The sequence below is a fragment of the Dasypus novemcinctus genome, chromosome 29 (assembly GCF_030445035.2).
Source record: "Dasypus novemcinctus isolate mDasNov1 chromosome 29, mDasNov1.1.hap2, whole genome shotgun sequence".
Taxonomy (NCBI): domain Eukaryota; kingdom Metazoa; phylum Chordata; class Mammalia; order Cingulata; family Dasypodidae; genus Dasypus; species Dasypus novemcinctus.
The window spans coordinates 21919758-21943519 of record NC_080701.1 but is presented as its reverse complement, the minus strand read 5'-3'; the positions used below and the strand labels follow the sequence as shown (position 1 = coordinate 21943519).

The 23762-nt window shown below is 37.7% G+C and overlaps 1 protein-coding gene and 1 non-coding gene across 7 annotated transcripts in view; one reads left to right on the top strand and one right to left on the bottom strand.

Moving 5' to 3' along the window:
• ADAM32 (ADAM metallopeptidase domain 32) overlaps window positions 1-23762 on the bottom strand; it is a 269013-nt gene that overhangs the window by 169753 nt on the left and 75498 nt on the right. For all 6 annotated transcript variants that reach the window (XR_011647754.1, XR_009184075.2, XM_058290128.2 and 3 more), the window contains exons 8-9: window positions 22667-22738; window positions 22297-22463 (exon numbers count right to left, since the gene is read on the bottom strand). Coding sequence is in view for 4 of the 6 variants with exons in the window: in XM_058290128.2 (XP_058146111.1) it covers window positions 22297-22463; window positions 22667-22738 (239 nt within the window). In the remaining 2 variants the exon portion in view is untranslated. The remainder of the gene's footprint in view (window positions 1-22296; window positions 22464-22666; window positions 22739-23762) is intronic.
• Window positions 1865-1996, top strand: LOC111766943 (small nucleolar RNA SNORA51). Its single transcript, XR_002798914.1, has one exon. It is a non-coding gene; the product is annotated as a small nucleolar RNA SNORA51 (small nucleolar RNA).

The window sequence follows — 23762 nt, the reverse complement described above, 5'->3', positions numbered from 1 at the left end:
ATACAGCAGACCAGACAATGCTTCACAAAGCCCAGTAGAGTTAGGGACAGAAAGATAAAAAAGCCAAAACTGGAAATAGTGAGTTATTAAACCACCAGCCTGCCAGGAAGGGCTCCCCTCCCCCACTCCAGAAATACTAAGCCAGGGTAAAACACCTGGCGAATTGCATCTAACATGAGAGCAGATGTCTTCCTCCTTGCCAGCTGCTTTGGATATATACAGAATGGGAAGGTGCTCTAAGTCATCTAGGAGGGTACTGGAAAGATAAAGAAGCCAAAGGAAAACCATGAGTTCCTCCTCCCTGTGGCTGAATACTGCACATATAACCAATCTACCCTCAGGGCAAATAGCCTAAGTGGAGCTGTGGACTCTGGGCAGCAGTGTCAGTGTGCGGGCAGATTCCCTGGGAGGAAAAGGGGCCTGGCAGGATGGAGAGTGGTTTGGTGAGTTTGGCCAGCTGAGACCCCAGCTCACCAGGGAGAGGGGAGGGAGATCTCCTCAGGCAGGCTGTAATGCCCAGCCGCCCAGGTAGAGAGAAATTTGATTAGAGAGGAGGCAGGAACAAGCACCTAATCAGCAGGACTCTGGCAAACTGCAAGGAATCTCACCTGCCTGAGGGAAAGGGGTGGATAGCCTTCTGAGAGAGTAACTAGTCTAAGGAGCGAGGCAGGTTAGCTCAGTGGAAGAATCCCTGCCTTACATATATGAGGCCCCTAGCTTGATTCTTAGCTCTTCTTAGAGAAGTGATCCACTCAGTTATTAGGCATCCAGCTGGAGCTTTATGACAAGAAACATATAGACATCCTTTTTAAATTAGCTTTTCTTGGATGTCTTTTTTTTAAGGAGCCTTTTTTAAATTTTCCTTATTTTACTCACTAAAACCTGGTTCAAACCTACAGAGGGCAGGCTGCAGGGTGACTGACTGATGAACACCAGCAGCCTGGGAAGATCCTCAGAGGACTAACAGGGAAGGCTGTTTTTCCTTGTTTACTTTTGTTCTTTGTTCTTTTTCTTTCTTTCTTTCTCCTTTTTAAAAATGAGACACTGCTGTATTTTTTTGGTTTGTTTTGTTTCCCCTTTCTTTGTTTCCTGTTTGTTTTGTTTACCAATTTTTTCTACCTATACTATTTCTTTTCTCTCCATCTCTCTAGCTTTTGTTTTCTGTTGTTAATTCATTCCACCTCTTTTTGTTTGGTCTTCAATTTTTTCTTGTTTTTACTTCTCTCTCCTTTTTTCTCTGTTTTCTTTCCTTTTTTACTTTTTTCTCTCCCTTTCCTTTATTCTTTTCCTCTCTTTTCATTCTGGCCTTTTAATTCATTCTATATATATTTTTCTCTATACTGTTTCTCATTTAATTGGTTCTATTCCACTTTTTAAATTTTATTCCTCTGTACTTCTTATTCATGTTAATTATTCATTTTCCTAGGTCTTGTACAGTTACTCTCCTACCTTTTGCTATTATTATTACTATTATTCCTTTTCTCTTCCTATCTCATTATTTTTCTCTGGTCCTATATTTTTTTTAAAGGGAACACAGACAACAGTAAGGAAATAAAATATGAGTAATGAAGTGTCAAAGTAAACCCTTACCACATACACAAAAACAACAAAATAAAACCCTCAAGTAGGGAGAGAAGCTAATCAACTGAATAAACCCATCAAGATAAACAGATGCCTAGAAACCAACAAAAATTACTGCCATACTAAGAAACAGGAAGCCATGGCCCAGGCCAATGAACAAACTAAAAACCAAGAAGAGATGCAGAACATGGAACAACTAATCAGAGATGTCCAAACAAATATCATTAATCAACTTGATGAAGTGAAGGAAGAGATTAAGGATATTAAGAAGACACTGGGGGCAGGCCTCCTGGTTCTTACCACAGGCTGTGTTCTTGTGCTGACTGTGTAGAAAAAAGAGGCAGAGTGAGCCTACCCCATATACATCTCAGTTCAGGCCTTGTGCCTGGTCTGAATGGTGAATGAGGGGACATGGGGAAAAAAAGAAGACACGGGGAGAAAATGCTGAAGAAATTGTAAATATACATAAAAAGATAATGGACGGGAGGTGGACTTGGCCCAGTGGTTAGGGCGTCCGTCTACCACATGGGAGGTCCATGGTTCAAACCCAGGGCTTCCTTGACCTGTGTGCAGCTGGCCCATGCGCAGTGCTGATGCGCGCAAGGAGTGCCGTGCCACGCAGGGGTGTCCCCACGCTGGGGAGCCCCATGCGCAAGGAGTGCGCCCCATAAGGAAAGCCGCCCAGCGCGAAAGAAAGTGCAGCCTGCTCAGGAATGGCACCACACACATGGAGAGCTGACACAACAAGATGACGCAACCAAAAGAAACACAGATTCTTGTGCCGCTGACAACAGAAGCGGACAAAAAGAAGACGCACCAAATAGACAAAGAGAACAGACAACCAGAGTGGGGGGGAAGAGGAGAGAAATAAATAAATAAATCTTAAAAAAAAAAAAAAGATAATGGATATGATGGTGATGAATGGCACAACCCAAGAAATCAAAAATACACTGGAAACATATAACAGCAGATTTAAACAAGCAAAGGAAAGAATCAGTGATGTAGAACATAATACATCTGAAATCAAACAGATAGTAGAACAGATGCATAAAAAGAGAGAAATATTCCAGCAAGACTTAGGGATTTGAACAACACAAAATGCACAAAAACATGCATTATGGGTATTCCAGAGGGAGAAAAGAAGGGAATGGGGACAGGGAAGGGGGAGCTGTGTTGGGAGAAATAATGGCTGAAAACTTCCCAATCTTATTGAGTGAGATAGACAACATATCAAGGAAGTGCAGCGCAACCCAAACAGTATAAATCCTAACAGTGCTACTCCAAGTCATATACTGGTCAAGTTGTCCAATGCTCAAGACGAAGAGAGAAGACTGAAAGCAGCAAGAGAAAATATACCTATTATGTACAAGGGAAGCTTAAAAAGATTAAGTGCTGATTTCTCATCTGACACCATGGAGGCAAGAAGGCAGTTGGTATGACATAGTTAAGGTGCTAAAAGAAAAAACTTACAGCCAAAAATTCTCTGTCCAGCAAAGCTGGCATTCAAAAATGAGGGAGAGTTCAAAATATTCAGAGATAAACAGAAATTGAGTGAATATATCAATAAAAAACCTGCCCTTCAAGAAAGGCAGGCTGAAAGGAAAAAACAGGAGAAAGAGAGTTGGAGGAGACTGTAAAAACAACTAAAAAGATAAAACTGAAATAAAAACAATATATAGCATCCGTAACACTAAAGAAAATATGGGTAATGTCAGTAATTCCTTGACAGTAATAACACTGAAAGTAAATGGATTAAACTCACCATTCAAGAGACACAGATTGGCAGAATGGATAAGGAAATATGACTCATCTATATGCTGTCTACAGGAAACCCAACTTAGACCCAGAGGTGCAAGGAGGCTAAAAGTGAATGGTTGGAAAACAATATTACAAGCAAACAATAACCAAAAAAGGGCAGGAGTAGCTATGCTAATATTAGACAAAATAGACTTTAAGTGAAAAACTATTGTAAGAGACAAAGGACAATATACATTAATAAAAGGGATAATCTATTAAAATTAAAGAAAAATCATAAACATTTGTGCACATAGCAAAGGTGCCTCAAAATACACGAGGCAAACACAGAAAAAACTCATTTGGGAGAGGTGTGGCAAGATGGCATCTGAGTAAGTATACCGTTGTCATCTCTCTTACAAAAGACCAGCTGTGTGGTGACAGAGTCCTACCGTAGCAGGCTGTTTAGGGAATCTGCAGGGCAGGAGGTGTCTGGCCATTGATCTGGGAAGACTGCAGCAGAATTGGTGTTTGCTCAAGGTAGAACTGCGGGTTTCTAACACTGAATGCCCAAGCCATGGAAAGGTAAACCCCTCCACCCCTAGGGCTAAGAGCCATGGGGTTCGATGAGAACTGCCAGCTGTGGGGCAGAGTTTCCAAGCCTTGTGTCCCCAAACACGTGAACCCCAAGCCTGTGTCCCCTGAACCCCCGTGGCCCACACTAAATAACCCGAGTCCACATTCTCCTGGGCCTCTCTTTCCCGAGCCCAGCACTCCCAGAAATCCAGCATTGCCCTACCTCTCCAGTCATGGACTAACTCTGGAAGTGGGAGAGTTTAGGTGGGAGATGCAGAGGGACCAAGGAGGGCAGGTTCAATTTTCTGGGCCCCCCTTTTTATTGAGTTTGGAGGAGATATTAGCTGACTTGGGGAGAGCCTAGGAATAGAGAAAAGGCAAATCTGGTGAGAGAGCCCAATTTACCTAAATGCCCTGGTTTAGGAAACTTGGTCTGGGAGAAGATGGAGTCAGAAAATTAACCAGCCCCCTTGTAGCACACCTAAGGGAGTGGGACAGTAGGATGTGCTTTACAGGCTTCCAACAGCATATTTAGGGTTCCTGGCAAGGGGTGGGTGCTCTCTCAAGAAATTAAGAGTCATTTTCTCAGGTGAGTTGACTCACCAGGGATCCATTTGAATTTCCTACAGGAGCCCTCATGCAGCCTTCCTGCTCCCTTGGGAGAGAAGGAAGTGAGGAAGGGAAAAAGGGGAAGGTCAGACTTCTAAGCAGTTTATTCAATTGCAAAGAGGATTCTTTGCCTGGGGCCTTGTCTGGTCTTTTTTGTTGGTCTGTTTTCTTGTTTTTTCTTCCTCTTTATCCCCCCCACCACCCTTTTTTTCTTTTTCTTTCGTCTGTGCTCTGATTTTTTTTCTTCTCTCCTTCTTTCTCCTTTTTTTCTCACTTTTTTCTTTTTTTATATTAGTGCTGCAGGCAACACTTCTTATTTGTTGTGCTTCCTCATCCTCAATTTTCTCTTTCTGTGTGTACTTATTTTGGCTACCAATGCTATCCCCTTTCCTTTACATCATTCTCTCCTCCATCATTTATTGTTTCTCTTACATTCTACCTCTCTCTGTTTAGTCCCCAATATTTCTGATTTTTTAGCTCTAATACCTCTAATCTGTTTTCTATCATTTATTCTCTTTTTATGTTATTGTTCTCTCTTTTCTTTTTCCCTTTCTCCTCACCACACTGATCTTTTAATTCATAGTATATTCCTCAACATATTCAGTTTAATATCTCATTATAGGTGCTCCACTTTTTTATGGTTATAACTATACACAGCTTCATGAGTTCTATATCCATTCTCCTAGATCTCACATGGTTCTTCTGCCAACACGCACTATCAATACTACTATTATATTTTTCTTTTCCTACCCTTTTGCTTTCTCTGGACTTAATATTTTCCTTTGAGGGAACTTAGCCAACAACAAAGAAATAGAATAAGAAGAAAAAAGTGACAAAGAGAAGACTTAACATGCACGCAAAAACAACAACTAATTAAACCCCAAGGCTAGAATAAGAAGATAATCAACAGAATAAACCCAACAAGATAAAATGATGACCAGACAGCAACAAAAAACTACAGACCATACCAATAATCAGGAGAACATGGCCCAACACAATGAACAAACTAAAAACCAGGAAGAGAAGTGGAACACCGAACAAGTAATTAAAGCTCTCAAAACATGTATCATGGACCAATTCAATGAAGTGAAGGAAGAGATTAAGAAAACACTTGGAGAGCACACAGAAAAAATTGTGATCATGCACAAAAAGATCAGAGATGATGGGGATCAACAGCACAATCCAAGAAATCAAAAATACACTCTCAGCAAATAACAGCAGATTTGAAGAGGCAGAGGAAAAAATTAGTGATGTGGAAGACAGTACATCTGAAATCAAACAGATAGTAGAATTAATCGATTAAAAGATAGAAAAAAACCAGCAATGACAGAAAAAAACCTGAATGACAATGCAAAATGCACAAATATATGCATTATAGGCATCCCAGAAGGAGAAGAGAAGGGAAAGGGGACATAAGGGGTGATGGAGGAAATAATGGCTGAAAACTTCCCAAATCTATTGAAGGAGATGGATATACATGTCCAGGAAGCACAACACACCTCAAAGAGCATAAATCCCAACAGGCCTACCCCAAGACATATACTTGTCAAATTATCTAATGCACAAGACAAAGAGAAAATACCAAAAGCAGCAAGAGAAAAGAGAACCATCACATACAAGGGAGGCTCCATAAGATTAAGAGCTGATCTCTAATCTGAAACCATGGAGGCAAGAAAGCAGTGGTATGACATAGTCAAGGTACTAAAAGAAAAGAATTTCCAACCAAGAATACTCTATCCAGCAAAGCTAGCATTCAAAAATGATGGAGAGTTCAAAATATTCACAGATAAACAGAAACTAAGAGAGTATGCCAACAAGAAACCTGCCCTTCAAGAAATACTAAAATGAGTTCTGCAGGAGGAAAGAAACAAACAGGAGAGACAGAGTTGGAGGAGAGTGTAAGAACAACTAAAACTATAAAAAGAGACAAAAAAATCAAACAATGTAAGACAAACACAACTCCAAAGAAAATATGGCTAATATAAGTAATTCCTTGAAAGTAATAACGCTAAATGTCAATGGATTAAACTCACCTGTTAAGAGACAAAGATTGGAAGATTGGATAAGGAAACATGACCCATCTCTATGTTGTCTACAAGAAATTCATCTTAGACCCAGGGATTCAAGAAGGTTGAAAGTGAATGGCTGGAAAACAATCTTATAAGCAAACAATAACCAAAAAAGGGTAGGAGTAGCTATATTAATATCAGACAAAATAGACTTTAAATGCAAAACAATTGTGAGAGACAAAGATGGACACTACATATTAGTGAAAGGGATAATCATTCAAGAAGAACAATCATAAACATTTATGCTCCTAACAAGGGTGCCTCCAGATATGTGAGGCAAACACTGGGAAAACTAAGTGAAAGAATAGATGCCTCTACAATTATAGTGAGGGACTTTAATACACCACTATCAACTTTGGACAGAACATCTCAAAAGAGAATCAATAAAGAAAGAAAAACTTTGAATAGTGTATTAGAGGAGCTGGACCTAATAGACATATACAGAACATTACACCAAAATACAGCAGATTATACATTTTTCTCAAGTGCACATGGATCATTCTCCAAGATTGACCATATGCTAGGCCACAAAGAAAGTCTCAATGAATTCAGAAAGATCAAAATCATACAAAATAATTTCTCTGATCACAGTGGAGGGTAACTGGAAATCTGCAAGGCCCAGAGGCCCAGATTTCACAACAAGATATGGAAATTGAATAGCACACTCTTAGAAAAACAATGGGTCAAGGAGGAAATCTCAAAAGAAATTAAATAACTACTCAAACCTAATGAAAATAATAACACAACATACCAAAACTTATGGGACACAGCAAAAGCAGTACTGAGAGGGAAATTTATAGCCATAAATTCATACATCAAAAAAGAAGAAAGAGCAAAAATTGAAGAACTAATTGCACATTTGGAGGCATTAGTAAAAAAAAAAAACAACAAAGTAACCCCACAGGAAGAAGAAAGAAATAAATAACAAAGATAAGAGCAGAACTAAATGAAATAGAAAATAAGAAAGCACTTGACAAGATAAACAAAACCAAGAGCTGGTTCTTTGAGAAGATCAATAAAATTGACAAACCCTTAGCTAACTAACAAGGAAAAAAAGAGAGAAGATGCAAATACACAAAATAAGAAATGAGAAAGTAGATATCACCACTGACCCCACAGAAATAAAGGCTATCATAAGAGGATACTTTGAAAAACTATATTCCAACAAAAATGACAATTCAGAGGAAATGGACAAATTCCTAGAAACACATAAGCAGCCTATATTGACAAAAGAAGAAATTGATGATCTCAACAAACCAATCACAAGTAAAGAGATAGAATCAGTCATTAAAAACTTCCCAACTAAGAAGAGCCCAGGGCCAGACTGCTTCACAGGTGAATTCTATAAAACATTCCAGAAAGAACTAACGCCAATTCTTGCTGAAACTCTTTCAAAAAATCGAAACAGAAGGAATATGGCCTAACTCATTCTATGATGCCAACATTACCCTAGTACCAAAGCCAAACAAAGACACCACAAGAAAGGAAAATTACAGACCAATTTCTCTAATGAACCTAGATGCAAAAATCTTCAACAAAATACCTGCTAATCGTATTCAATAACACATTAAATGAATTATACACCATGACCAAGTGGGATTCATTCTGGGTATGCAAGGATGGTTCAACATAAGAAAATCAATCAATGTAATACACCATATAAACATATTGAAGGAAAAAAATCACATGATCATATCTATAGATGCAGAAAAAGCATTTGACAAAATACAGCACCCTTTCTTAATAAAAACACTGCAAAAGATCGGAATACAGGGAAATTTTCTGAACATGATAAAGGGTATACAAGAAAAACACACAGCCAACATCATTTACAATGGTGAAATCCTAAAATCTTTCCCTCTATGATCAGGAACAAGACAAGGATGCCCACTATCACTCCTTCTATTTAACACTGTCTTAGAAGTACTTGCTTGAGCACTGAGGTAAGACCCAGATATAAAAGGCATTCAAATTGGAAAGAAAGAAGTCACAATTTCATTATTTGCTGATGACATGATCCTATACATAGAGAACCCTGGGAAGTCTATAAGAAACCTTCTAGAACTCATAAATGAGTTCAGTACAGTTGCAGGTTATGAGATCAATGCGCAAAAATCAGTAGCATTTCTGTACACCAATAATGAGCAATCTGAGGAGGAAATCAAGAAACAAATACCATTTACAATAGTAAATGAAAAAATCAAATACCTAGGAGTAAATTTAACTGAAGATGGAAAAAACTTATACACAGAAAACTACACAACACTGTTCAAGGAAATCAAAGAAGACTTAAATAAATGGAAGAATATTCCCTGCATGGACAGGAAGACTAAACATTATTAAGATGTCTATCCTACCAAAACTGACCTACACATTCAATGCAATCCCAATAAAAATCAACACAGCATTCTTTAATGAACTAGAAAAACTAGCTATGAAATTTATTTGGAAAGGAAAGAGGCCCTGAATAGCCAAAGATATATTGAAAAAGGAAAATGAAATTGGAGGAATCACACTACCTGACTTCAAAACATACTACAAAGCTACAGTAGTGAAAACAGCATGGTATTGGCACAAGGATAGACACACTGACCAATCCTTATATATACAGTCATATAATATTCAATAAGGCCACCAAACCCTCTCAACTGGGAGAGAATGGCCTCTTCAACAAATGGTGCCTGAAGAACTAGATATCCATATGTAAAAGAATGAAAGAGAATTACCAACTCACACCTTATACAAAAATCAACTCAAGATGGATCAAAGACCTAAATATAAGAGCTAAGACCATAAAGACTTTGGAAAGCAATGTTGGGAACTATCTACAGGACCTTGTAATAGGAAATGGCTTCATGAACTTTACAGCCAAAGCACATGCAGCAAAAGAACAGATAGATAAATGGGACTTCCTCAAAATTAAAGCCTTCTGCACCTCAATGGAGTTTGTCACGAAAGTGAAAAGAGAACCTACACAATGGGAGAAAATATTTGGCAACCATATATCTGATAAGAGACTTATAACTTGCATATATAAAGAACTCCTATATCTTGAAAATAAAAAGACAACCCATTTAAAAAATGGGGAAAAGATTTAAAAAGACACTTCTCCAAAGAAGAAATACAAATGGCTAAATACCACATGAAAAAATGCTACAAATATCTAGCTATTAGGGAAATGCAAATCAAAACTACAATGAGATACCATCTTACTCCCCTAAGATTGGCAGCTATGAAAAAAACATAAGACTACAAGTGCTGGAGAGGATGTGGAGGAATGGGAACACTCATCCACTGCTGGTGGGAATGCAGAAGGATCCAGCCATTCTGGAGGACAGTTTGGAGATTTCTCAAAAAACTAGCTATAGATTTGCCATATGACCCAGCAATTCCACTGCTGGGTATTTACCCAGTAGAATTGAAAACAAGGGCACAAACCGATATATGCACATCAATGTTCATAGCAGCATTGTTCACTATTGCCAAAAGTTGGAATCAACCCAAATGTCCATCAACAGATGAATGGATAAATAAAATGTAGCATATACATACAATGGAATACTATTAAGCTTTAAGAACGAATACACTACAAAGACATGTGATAACAGGGATGAATCTTGAGAACCTTATGTTGAGTGAGGCAACCCAGGCATTGAAGGACAAATACTACATTACCTCAGTGATATGAAATAAGTAAACCAAGCTGCCTCAGAGAGCTAGATACTGGATGTTAGGCTTAAAGGAATTTGGGGGGTTGAGGAAGGTTGCGAGCTGACACGTACCTGGGTGAAATCTATGATAAGCTGGAGGTAAGTATTTGTACAGGGAAGGGATAAAATGGGGGCAAAGGGATAACTTTGGGTGGGGTTTTGTGGGTTTGAGGGAGGCTAGGGATGGGAGGATGGGTAATATGGTCCAAGAAATTGGGGGGAGAGTGGGGGAACATATGAACATAGGAGATTTTCAGGTATGTGGTTGAGAGTATAATGTTGAGAAAACTTTTTCAAAAATATAAGGAAGGCTACCTGTTTAAGATGCTTAAAGGGGAGAATCTGACACAGGACAGGCTTCTAGGGAGTATGTGAGTGCTCATTTTGTCAAAGTAGGTTATATCATTGGATGGAGACCCATACATGAGAGTGAAGATATACCCACATCCTGGGGAGGACTGATGTTCTCAAATAGAGGGAATTGTATCTCTCGAGAGAAATGGTGGCTCCCAATGCATGAGGGTAGTGGAGCATGTCAAGCCCTCAACATTGTTGCAAGTATCTCTGAACACGGCCCTTGAAGCAGTGAAGAGTGATTGTCACTGTGGGCCCTGAGGAGAGGGGGAAAGAGGTATTGAATAGGTGGAATCAGTGTAACTGTGGGGCAATGGAAGTGTTCCACAAGATTATGCAAGGATGGATATAGGACATGTTAAATTACACCAAAAATGTATCGGGCCCTATAGACTAAAATGTAAATCATAATGTAAAACATAAGATAACTAAAAATTTAGAAAATTGTATAGTCTAAAATATAAATCACAATGTAAGCCCAAGTGAAACCTTGTTTGAAAGCTATTGTCTCAATATCTGTACATCAGTTGCAGTAAATATAGTATGAACATGTAAAAAGATTATTGCTGGGGAAGGGACAAAGTGTCTGATGTTGAATATGTGGGAGTACTGTATATTGTATATATGAATTACTGTGGTCTAAAACTTTTGTGAAGACAAGCTTAATAATTAGAAAAAAAGTAAAAGAAAGGACATAGACACTGAGGAAGAGATGGAAGAAGTTTTCTTGCCAATGTGCATACAGGGCAACACTTATTGCAGTGATGGAAGGCAAAACATCAAAAGCAAAGCTTTTTCATTTTTTAATTTTTTTGATACCCCAATTTATTTTTACTTAATTTTTCTCGATTACTATGTATTCCATATCTAACCTCTAAACCCATCACTATATTCCATTGCACTATTAATAGAACCTGGCAATATATTGGGCTTCATTTTTGGGGAGGTTTTGGACCACAGAAGGGTTCGATGGTGTTGGGGGAGGAATACTGGTGTGGGGTGTTATTGGTGGGGGGACATGGTTGGGAGGGAGTTCTCCAGGTCATATGTGCGGGGTACATAAAAATGTTTAGATATTTTCATAGTAGTTACAGTTGGGAACGATGGCTGGGGAGTGCTGAGTTCTTGGCTGGGGGAGCTCTGTCACATTCCCTAATGGAACAGCAACAATCCCCCAAGTGGCTAAGACCAATAAGGAAGGATGCTCCAACAATGAGACCTTGATGCTAATGACTATGCTTGTGAGCCTGTGTGCCTGAAATAAGAACTAGGCCTAGGGCTGCAGGGTGCCTAAGAGTTACCTCCTGGGAGCCTCCATGTTGCTCAAAGCATTTAAATGCACTGCCTTCCCCCCAGTGTGGGACATGACTCCTGGGGATGAGCGTCCCTGGCATCGAGGGATTACTACCAAGTACCAGCTGATGATATGGCTGGGGAATGACCTTGAATAAAAGGATCAACTCAGACCAGTAGAATATCTCAGCCTACAAGAAATATCAGGAGTTAAAAATGCTTTTTGTCTTTGAATAAAAGGGGGAAATGAAAAGGACAAATGAGTTTATATGGCTATGAGTCTCCAAAAAAGAGCTGGGAGGTCATCAGAGGGGTCGCCCTTATGCACACCTCAGCAGAGTCCCAGAGACAGATAAAGTAGATAGAACCCCGGGTATTGGTTCTCCATGGCAGATGGAGTTCAGTGCCATGTCAGTTGGCCCTACTTTGGAGTTTGTGTTCCTGAGTGCGATGGAGTTGGACTCAGATGTGTTGTTCACAAGCTGTTCCTGTCACTTTTGCCGGACCTGTGGTTGGCACTGGGGTTTAGTGTATACTCAGGGGACCTGAATCTCTGGACCGTCCATGTGACAGCCATGTTCTGAGCCTCAACAGACTTGCAACTCCTATCCTCTGGTTTATTGGACTTACCCCAGCCAGCTAACAGGGAGGTGAAGAAGATCAACTACCACACCAGGGAGCCAAGAGTGCCTACAACTGCAAACAAGAGATCTGCATCCATCATCCAAGTGGAATCTAAGCACCCTCTTGATACAGAGTGGAGTGGACATAACCATTCCAGGGCCCACAGAATGGAGGAATAGAGTATGGATTAGAGTGGATCTACAGATATTCTATTCTGGAACTATTGTGATTAGTAATGGAAGTAAATGTAGCATTGATATGGAGAAAGTGGCCATGGTAGCTGCTGAGGGTGGGGAGTGGGAAGAAGAGATGTGATGTGGGGGCATTTTCAGGACTTGGAGGTGTCCTGGGTGGTACTGCAGGGATAGTTACTGGACATTGTATGTCCTCCCATGGCCCACTGGGTGGACTGGGGGAGAGTGTAAACTATAATGTAGACCATTGACCATGTGGTGCAGCAGTGCTCAGAGATGTATTCACCAAGTGCAATGAATGTCCCATGATGTTGGAGGAGGTTGTTGTTATGGGAGGAGTGGGGTGAGGGGGGTAGGGAGGTATATGGGGACCTCATATTTTTTTAATGTAACATTAAAAATAAATAAATAAAGACAAAGAAATTTAAAAAAGAAAAGAAAAAAAAACTAAGTGGGGAAATAGATGCCTCTACAATTATAGTTGGGGACTTTAATACACCTTTATCACCATTAGACAGACCCTCTCAACAGAGAATCAAAAAAGAAACAGACTTTAATACATTAGAGGATCTGGACCTAATAGACATATACAGAACATTACAACCAAATACAGCAGTATATACATTCTTTTCGAGGGCACATGGATCATTCTGCAGGATAGACCACATACTAGGCCACAGAACAACTCTCAATGATTTCAGAAAGATTGAAATTATACAAAGTAATTTCTCACAATGGAAGCTGGAAATTAGTAAGGGGCAGAGGTGTATATTAGGCACAAAGATATGGAAGTTAAATACCACTCTCTTAGACAAACAATGTGTCAAGGAGGAAAATTCAAAAGAAATCAGTAACTACCTTGAAATGAATGAAAATGACAAAAAAAAAAACCATATCAAAACCTATGGGACTCAGCAAAAGTGATACTGAGAGGAAATTAAAAGCCACCAATGCATATATCAAAAAAGAAGAAAGGGCTAAAATCAAAAGACCTAACTGCACACCTGGAGGAATTAGAAAAATAAAAAACTAATCCCAAAAGAAGTAGAAAGAAGGAAATAACAGACTAGAGGAGAACTAAATGAAATTGACAATTTAAAAAAACACTAAAAAATAAAACAAGTTGGTTCTTTGAGAAGATTAACAAATTTGACAATCTCTTGGCTAGACTTACAAAGAAAAAAAGAGAGAAGGTTCAAAACATAAAATAAGAAATGAGGAAGGGGATATCACCATTGACCCCACAGAAATAAAGAATATCATAAGAGGATACTTTGAAAAATTGTATGCCAACAAGATAGATAACTTAGAGGAAATGGGCAAATTCCTAGAAACACAAACAACCTACACTGATGAAAGAAGATATTAATGAACTCAACAGACCAATCACAAATAACAAGATAGAATTAGTCATCAACAACCTCCCACCTAAGAAGAGCCCAGGACCAGACAGCTTCACAGGTGACTTCTACTAAACATTCTGGAAAGAACTAAGATCCTGCTTAAACTATTCAAAAAAATAGAAGTGGAGGGAACATTGCCTAACTCATTCTATAATGCCAACATCACCTTACCAAAGGCAAACTAAGATGCCACAAGAAAGGAAAACTATAGACCATTATCTCTAATAAACCTAAATGCTAAAATCCTTAACAAAATATTTCCAAATCATATTCAACATCACATCAAATGAATTATACATCATGACCAGTGAGTTCCATCCCTGGTATGCAAGGATGGCAATGTAATACACTACATAAACAGATCGAAAGGAAAAAAAAATCACATGATCATCACTATAGATGCAGAAAAAACATTTGACAAAATACAGCACCCTTTCTGGATAAAAATACTGCAAACCATAGGAATAGAAGGAGATTTCTTCAACATGATAAAGCATATATATGAAAAACCCACAGCTAACATCATATTCAATGGTGAAATCCTAAAAGCTTTTCCTTTAAGAATGAGAACAAGACAAGGATGCCCACTTTCACTGCTCTTAAATAACATTGTGTTAGAAGTACTTGCTTGAGCACTTAGGCAATAAACAGATATTAAAGGCATCCAAATTGGAAAGGAAGAAGTAAAAATTTCACTAACTGCAGATAACATGCTCCTATACATAGAAAGCCCTGAGAAATCTTCAATAAAGCTTCTAGAGCTTATGAGTTCAGTAAAGTGGCAGGTTATAATATCAGTACGCAAAAATCAGTAGCATTTCTGTACACAAATAATGAGCAATGTGAGGAGGATATCAAGAAAAAAATCCATTTACAATAGTAGCTAAAAGAACCAAATACCTAGGAATAAGTTAAACTAAGAATGTAAATGATTTATATGCAGAAAACTACACAACACTACTAAAGGAAATCAAGGAAGACTTAAATAAATGGAAGAATATTCCCTGTTCATAGATAGGAAGACTAAACATCATTAAGATGTCTATCATACCCAAACTGATCTACAGATTTAAAGCAATCCCAATAAAAATTACCACAGCATTTTTTACTGAATTGGAAAAGCTTACTATGAAATTTATTTGGAAGGGCAAGAGGTTCCAAATAGCCAAAGATATATTGAAAAAGAAAGATGAAATTGGAGGAATCACACAACCTGACTTCAAAATATTCTACAAAGTTATAGTGGTCAAAACTTCATGGTATTGGCACAAGGGTAGACATACTGATCAAGGAACCAAATTGAGATTTCTGATATAGATCCCTACTTACACAGTCACCTGATATTCAACAAGGTCACCAAGCCCACTCAACTGGGAGAGAATGGCCTCTTCAACACATGGTGCTTGGAGAACTGGATACCCATATCCAAAAGAATGAGAGAGGAATACCACCTCACATGTTATACAAAAATCAACTCAGGATGGATCAAATGATATAGATATAAGAGCCAAGATCACAAAGCTCCTAGAAGATAAAGTACGGAAGCATCTATAGGATCTTGTATTAGGAAATAGTTTCATGAACTTACACCCAAAGTACAAGCAATAAAAGAAAAAATAAATAGGACTTCCTCAAAATTAAAAACTTTTGTACCTCAAAGGGGCTTGTCAAGAAAATGAAAAGGCAGCCTACTCGATGGAAGAAAATATTTGGGAACCATATATCTTATAGGGTCTTAATATCCAGCATATATAAAGAAATCCTATACCTTGAAAATAAAAAGACAAATCACCAATTTTAAAAATGGGCAAGTGATTTGAACAGACACTTCTCCAAAGAAGAAATATATGAAAAAGCACATGAAGAGATGTGCAACATCACTAGCTATTCGGAAAATGCAAATCAGAACTACAGTGAGATATCATCTTACACCTGTTATACTGGTGGCTATTAAAAAAACATACGGCTGCAAGTATTGGGGAGGATGTGGCGGAATGGGAACCCTCATACACTGCTGGTGGAAATGTAGAATGGTGCAGCCATTGTGGAGGATGGTTTGGTGGTTCTTCTCAAAGCTAACTATAGAACTGTCAATGATCCAGCAATACCACTGCTGGGTATATGCCCAGAAGAATTGAAAGCAGGGACGTGAACAGATATATACATACCAATGTTCACAGCAGCATTAATCACTATTGCCAAAAGTTGGAAACAACCCAAATGTCCATCAACAGATGAATGGATAAACATATTGTTGTACACACATACAATGGAACATTACTCAGCTGTAAGAAGAAACACAGTATTAGCACATGGGATAAAATGGCTGAATCTTGAAGACCTTATGTTGAGTGAAGCAAGCCAGGCACTGAAGGACAAATATTACATGACCTCACTGACATGCATTAATCAAATTGAGCAGGCTCACAGAGCAAGAATCTGGAAGATAGGGTTTACAGGAGACAGAAAGTGAGAAGAAGGTTGTGAGTCAATGCCCATATGGGCAAAATCTATGATAAAGTGGAAAGGTGTAGTTGTGCAGTAGATAGGCATAACAGTGGCGCAACGATGCTATTGGCCTGGGTGTGCTGTCTGTAAGGGGGGTAGTGTGGGGAGGGTAGGTTAGACTGTCCATGGAATTGGGGGAAGGGTTGGGAGAGAGAGAAGATGAAATCTAGGGATTTGCAGGTATATGGTTGAAACTTCAATGTTGGGACTGTGGGCCTTGGGGAGAAAGGAAGGGAGGAATAGAATAGATGGAACATGGGACATTTTTGGGGCAATGGAATTGTCCTACATGATCTTGCAAGGATGGATACAGACCATGTCAAATTCCATCAAAATCTATAAAAGTGTACAGTCTAAAATGTAAACCACAATGTAAATCATTGACCATGGATAGTAGCAATGTTTCAATATTTGTATATCAATTGTAACAAATGTACCATCTACATGCAAAATGTTATTAAAAGGGGAAAGTGGAAAAGGTAGAGGATGTTGGGTATATGGGAATCACCTACATTCTGTATGTGGCTTTTCTGTAACCTAAAGTTTCTTTGAACAAAATGAAAAAAATTAGACTCTGGGTAAACAAATAGAAACATATGTCAGTGTGCATATAAGACAACACGTCTTATAGTGATGAAAGACATAACATTAAAAATTTTTATTATATATATATTTTTCATTATTTCAAAATTTTTAAAAATTTGTATTTTATTTGTTATTTTTAAACCATTATTATTATATCATTTTCCTATTAATTGTAGTCACTTACTTTTTTGGCTTCAATTTTGAAGAAGTTTTGGATCACAGAAGGGTTGCAACTGTGGCAGGGGAGTATCATTGGTGTGGGGTATCAGAGAAAGGGAATGCATGGAAAAAGGTTCACCTGGGGCATACCTATAAGGCACATGAATGTGTTCAAGTGTTCATGGGGCATTGTTACAGTGGGTGGAGATCCACACAATAACCAAAGAAATACCGAATTCCTATCCTGGGGAGCTCTGCCACATTCTCTATTGGGATATCAAGAATCTCCTGAGTACAGGGGCAGAGACTAGTAAAAGAGGATGGACCATTGACGGGCCCTTAATTGTAATGACTGTACTTAGGAACCTTTAGTTTTGAAATAGAAACTTAGCCTAGTATTACAGGGTGTGTAAGCATTACCTTCTGAGAACCTCCTATTTGCTGGAATGTGACCTCTCTCTAAGCTAAAACTGAGCACACAAATGCATTACCTTCTCCCCAGCATGGGACTTAAATCCCAGAGATGAGCCTCCCTGACACCAAGGCGGTATTACCAAGCACCAACTAGCAATGCAACTGGAAAAAGACCTTGACCAAAAGGAGGAAATGGTAAAGACAAATGAGTTTATACTACTAAATAAGTCAGGAAGTCATTTCAGAGGTTACACTTAACGCACGTCTCAGCAGAAATTCATAGACTGCCAAAGTAAATATTACCTCAAATAGTGGGGTTCCTGAGGGCTCTGGAGCCATCCAGACACTATAGGCAGGGCAGACAGCTCAGGAGTTTGGAACCCTGCCAGAGGGCCCTACTTTGGAATTTATGCTCCCCAGTGTGATAGAGGTGGACTTAGTTGTGGTTTCCCCACACGTAGCTCTGCTGCCTCTCTATTTAAAACTAGAGTTGATAGTTGTATGTCCAAGAGACTTAAACCTTTGGACTGTCTGTGAGGTAGTTGGGCCCTGAATCTCAAAAGACTTGCAGCACCTACTCTTCAGTTCACTGAACTCACCCACGACAATTAATAAGAAGATGACTAACAATGACCATCTCAAAGAACAGAGAGAGTCTGCAAATGTAATCAAGAAAGTCCCATCCATCTGCCCAATGGGACCTGTAGCAGTTTGATATTGCTAATGAATTCCAAACCGAAATTCTGGATTATGTTTGTAATCTGCTCTGTATCTGGGCCTGATTGAGTTCTGATTAGGACTTTAATTGGGCCACATCATTAGGGCATTGAGTCCCTGCCCCTTGGTGGGTGGGGATTCACAGATAAAAGGCATGGTATAGGACAGAGTTGCAGTTTTCTCATGTTGGAATTTGATGCTGAAGTCTTAAGCTGGAGTCCCAGGGAAAGAGACAGAGCTGTTCGCCTAATAGTCTACAACTGACCTTGTGGAGAGAGGCAAAGCCTGGAGAGCCTCATAGTCTACGGCTGCCTTGTGGAGGAAACAGAGGAGCTGAGCCCAGAGGAACCCAGAAAGCCTGAATCCTCACAGACGTCAGCAGCTATACTGCTCCAACATGTGGAAATAGACTTTGGTGAGGGAAGTAACTTATGCTTTATAGCCTGGTAACTGTAAGCTCCTACCCCAAATAAATACCCTTTATAATGTCCAGCAGATTTCTGGTGTTTTGCATCAGCATCCCTTTGGCTGACTAATACAGGACCTAAGCCCCTTCTCAATTAGAGATGGAGTGTGCATCGCCATCCCAGAATCCTCAGGATTGGGGAATGGACGATGGACTAGAGTAGACTTACAGTTGTTCTAATGTAGACAATGCACCCCGAACAGAATAAACACGAACAGACCTACCCTGAGACACCTACTATTCGGAATTACAAATTAAGAGATAAAGAGATTTTGAAAGCAGCAAGAGAAAAGCAAAGCATCACACATGAGGGAAACTCAATAAGATTAAGTGCTACCTCTCATCAGAAACCATGGAGGAGAGAAGAAAGTGGTATGATGTATTCAAGGTATTGAAAGAGAAAAACTGCCAGCCAAGAAATCTGTATATGATGGAGGTAGAGATGTAGGTCAAGAAACTCCAAGGATTTTGGAAAGCCAGCATCAGAATGCTACAGACTCCAGGAGAAAGCATGGCCTGCCAAGATTTTAAATTTGTCTATCTAGCCTCCAAAACTGTAACACAATAAATTCCCATTGTTTAAACCAACCTATTGTGTAGTAATATTATAGCAGCCCTGGCAAACTAAGACACTAGCCAAAGAGATCTACAGATTCAATGCAATCTCTATCAAAATTCCAGCAGCCTTTTTTGTAAAAATGGAAAACTGATCTTCAAATTCATATGGAATTGCGAGGAGGCCCAAAGAGCCAAAAATATTTTAAAAAAGAAAGAACAAAGTTGGAGGACTCACACTTTCAAATTTCAAAACTTACAAGAAAGCTATAGTAATCAAGACAGCATGGCACAGGTATAAGGACTGACAGATGGACCAATGGAATAGAATTTAGAGTCCAGAAATAAACCCTTCCATTTATTATCAATTGAATTCTGAAAGGTTGTCAAGACTATTGAATAGGGAAAGAATAGTCTCTCCAATAGGTGCTGGGACAACAGGAAATCCACACTGAAAAGAATGAATGTGGACCCCTACCTCACTTTATGTACAAAACATAATTCCAAATGGATTAATAACCTAAATATGAGAGCTAAAACCATACACCTCTTAGGAGAAACATAGGGGAAACTCTTCATGACATTGGATTTGTAATGGATTCTTAAATATGACATACAAATCCCATGCAAAAGAAAAAACAGATAAATTGGACTTCATCAAAATTAAAAACTGTGCATCAAAGGGCATTATCAAGAATGTGAAAGACAACCTGGAGAATGGGGGGAAATTTTGAATATCATGTATTTAATGAGGGTCTACTATAAGAATACGTAAAGAACTCTTAAAGTTCAAAAACAGCAAAAAAGACAAATCACGCAGTCCAAAACTAGGTAAAGGACCTGAATAGATGTTCCACCAAAAACGATATACAAATGTCCAACCAGCACATGATGAGACTGTGAACATCATCAGTCATTAGGGAAACGCAAACCCCAATGAGGTAACACTTCACACCCACTAGGATGGTGATTATTTTTAAAAATGGAAAATAACAAGTGTTAGTAAGGATGTAGAGAAATTGGAACCCATGTACATTTCTGGTGGGAATGTAAAATGGTGCACATCTGTGGAAGTTTGGCATTTCCACAAAAAGTTAACCATTGAATTACCATATGACTCAACAATTTCACCCCTAGTTACATACCCAAAAGAAATTAAACAAGTACATGTATCCACATGTAGACAGCAGCACTATTCACAATATCCAAAAGGTGGAAACAGTCCAACTGTCCATCAATAGATAAATGGATAAACAAACATAGACATTCTATGGGATATTATTCAGCCATAAGGAAACATCTACTATTGATACATGTTACAATATTGGTTAACCTTGAAAACATTATGCTAAGTCAAACAAGTCAAATACATAAAGATCATATATTTTATGTTTTCATTTATATGAAATATCCAGAGTAGATAAACTTAAAAAAGACAGAATGCACATTCTTAGGGGCTGGAAGGAGAGAGAGAACAGGGAGTAATCCTTAATGGTAAGAAATTTTACTTGGAAATGTTGGAAATGTTTTGAAACTAGACAGAGATGGCAGTTTCACAACACTGTGAATATACTAAATGCCACTGAACTGTTCACTTTAAAATGGTTAACAATTGAAACAGAGGTTCAAAAAAATAAAATATTTTCAGATTACATTTTTTTTAACTATGAAGTTTTAAGGTAAAAGATCTAAAGCATAGGATAAGATAAAGTCGAAATCAAAGAATGAATAAAGATATATCATGTAAATACTAAACAGAAAAAAGCTAGTATTATAATTTCAATATAAGTATAAGCTAAGTAAAAAACTTACTAGAGATAAAGGATAACACTTCATATTGCTAAATGCTTCAACTCACTAAAAACAGCAGTTCTAAATTTAGATGTATTAACTTAGCTTATTATAAGCCTACCTATTAGTCTATATATTAAGATATATAAAGCAAAAATTGACAGAAATGAGTAGAAATAGAAAAATCCATAATTATAAAAATAAGATTTAAACTCATCTCTTTGAGCAACTGTTAGATAAAAGACAAAAAAAATCAGCAAATTAAAATGACATTGACATTGGTTGATATCCATCAGAAAGGCATCAAATGAAAAAGAATAATAACACTTACTGCTGTAGAGATGTGGGGGAAAGATTAATCTCATACATGTTAAAGAAAATATAGATATACCAACTTAAAAAATGTACATACAGATTTAAAGACATTTTCTGATTATTTTATAGTACCTGTGAATTCCATCTGAGTGAAATTATAAATGTATATATTTATAACTGATCATTAGAAAATTAACATTTAAAAATAATGCAGAAAACTCGTTAGGATAAACTATTTTTTAAACTACTTTACTAAGTCTTTAATGAAAGCTTGTAATAAAAACCTAAACTTCACAATATAAATCAAATTTCTTTATGTACTATTTAAGAGTATGGGCTCTGGAATTACAAATTGTGCATTGAAACCCTAGACCCACCACTAGATTCAATAGGCCTGGAACAGCTTAACCTTTTTAAACCTTGATCTCCTTATCAGTAAAAGGGGGATAAACATAGAAATAAATGTTAGCAATCATATTTTATTGCTTGATAACCAGAAAAAGAGCATGAGGCCTGCATAAAGCACATAATGAATATCAGAGTGAATAATCAGAAATGAATACCAATTTCCTAAATAAAGCTACAATATTATCACAGATATTTGATTTCTTTCTAGGAATACTGAAACATTATTCTTACATGAATAGATATGCAATATCATGGGGCCTTAGGGTAAGATAGGACTGTTTCCATTTTAAAAATCTATGCAATAATTCATCTGCCTCACCAGCTGTAGAAATCTTATTTTTGTCTGACCACAACTCCAATGATGACAGCACAACAGTAACTTTAAATTGGGTAAACATCTAAAAACAGAAGAGAGAAATAAAAATGCAAAATTAATCTTTATGTCATTTTACAATAATCTATACATTAATGTAATGTTTTTATAAATCCACACTGTTTTCATGGATTACTTAGTTATTAAGAAATGCCACATCAAGTTAATTCAAATTATAATTCCATAGCAAAGAATTTTTGTAACTCATATGAAAAGGAAAATACTTACTGAATTTACAAGGCCAATAATTTCGATGATTTTATTTGTTACTATCATATTATCAGAGCCCAAGTAATCATACTGAAAAACAGAATTAAATTTAAGTTTAAATACAATTTTTAAACAATACTTTTTTAAAAATTTACTCTGAGAAGATTTGAGACTGATTAAGGGTTAAAATAGTTTACAACATTAACAAACAAAAAATGAATATAAACTGGATCACTCATATACAGCTGGTGGGAATATAAAATAGTACAGCCGAGCTGTAAAGCTGTAAAACCATGTGGCAGTTTCTTTCAAAATAAAAATGGACTTACCATATGACTCAGCAATTGAACTCCTGGGCATGTATCCCCCCAAAAATGAAAGCTAATGTTCACACAAAATTTTTTACACATGTTCACAGGAGCTTTTATTAATAATAACCAAAAACTAAAAACTTTAAATAAACTGCGGTATGTTCATACCATGGGATGCTGCTCAGCAATTAAAAGAACAACTATTTATACACACAACAACTTGAATAAATCTCAAAAAAACTATGGTAAGTGTGAAGAACAAACTCAAAAAGATTCATACTGAATAATTCAAGTTGTGTAACTTTCAAGAAATCTAGGACATAATCATCGAGATGGAGAACAAATTTGTTGTTGCCAGGGGATAGAGATGAGGAAGGGATGGTTGTGGCTATAGGGAGAAATAAAAGGGAGCTTTGTGGTGATGGTAGAGTATCTTGATTGTGGTAGTAGTTATACAAGGCCACATGTGATAAAATTGTATAAAGCTATACACACGTACACACACAAATGAATGCACATATAACCAGTGAAATATGAAAAAGCACTATGGATTGTACCAGTGTCCATTTTTTGGTTTTGATTTTGTTCTATAGTTGTGTATAGCATGTTAACATTAGGGAAGGACAGGGGAGCACAAGACTTCCCTGTATATTTCTTTGCAATCTTCTATGAATTTACAATTACTTCAGAAATAAGCTTAAAAATGAATATAAAGGGAGCAGTTGTAGCTCAGTGGTTGAGTGCCTGCTTCCTACATATGAGGTCCTGGGTTCAATCTCCAGTACCTACTTAAAAAAAAAAAA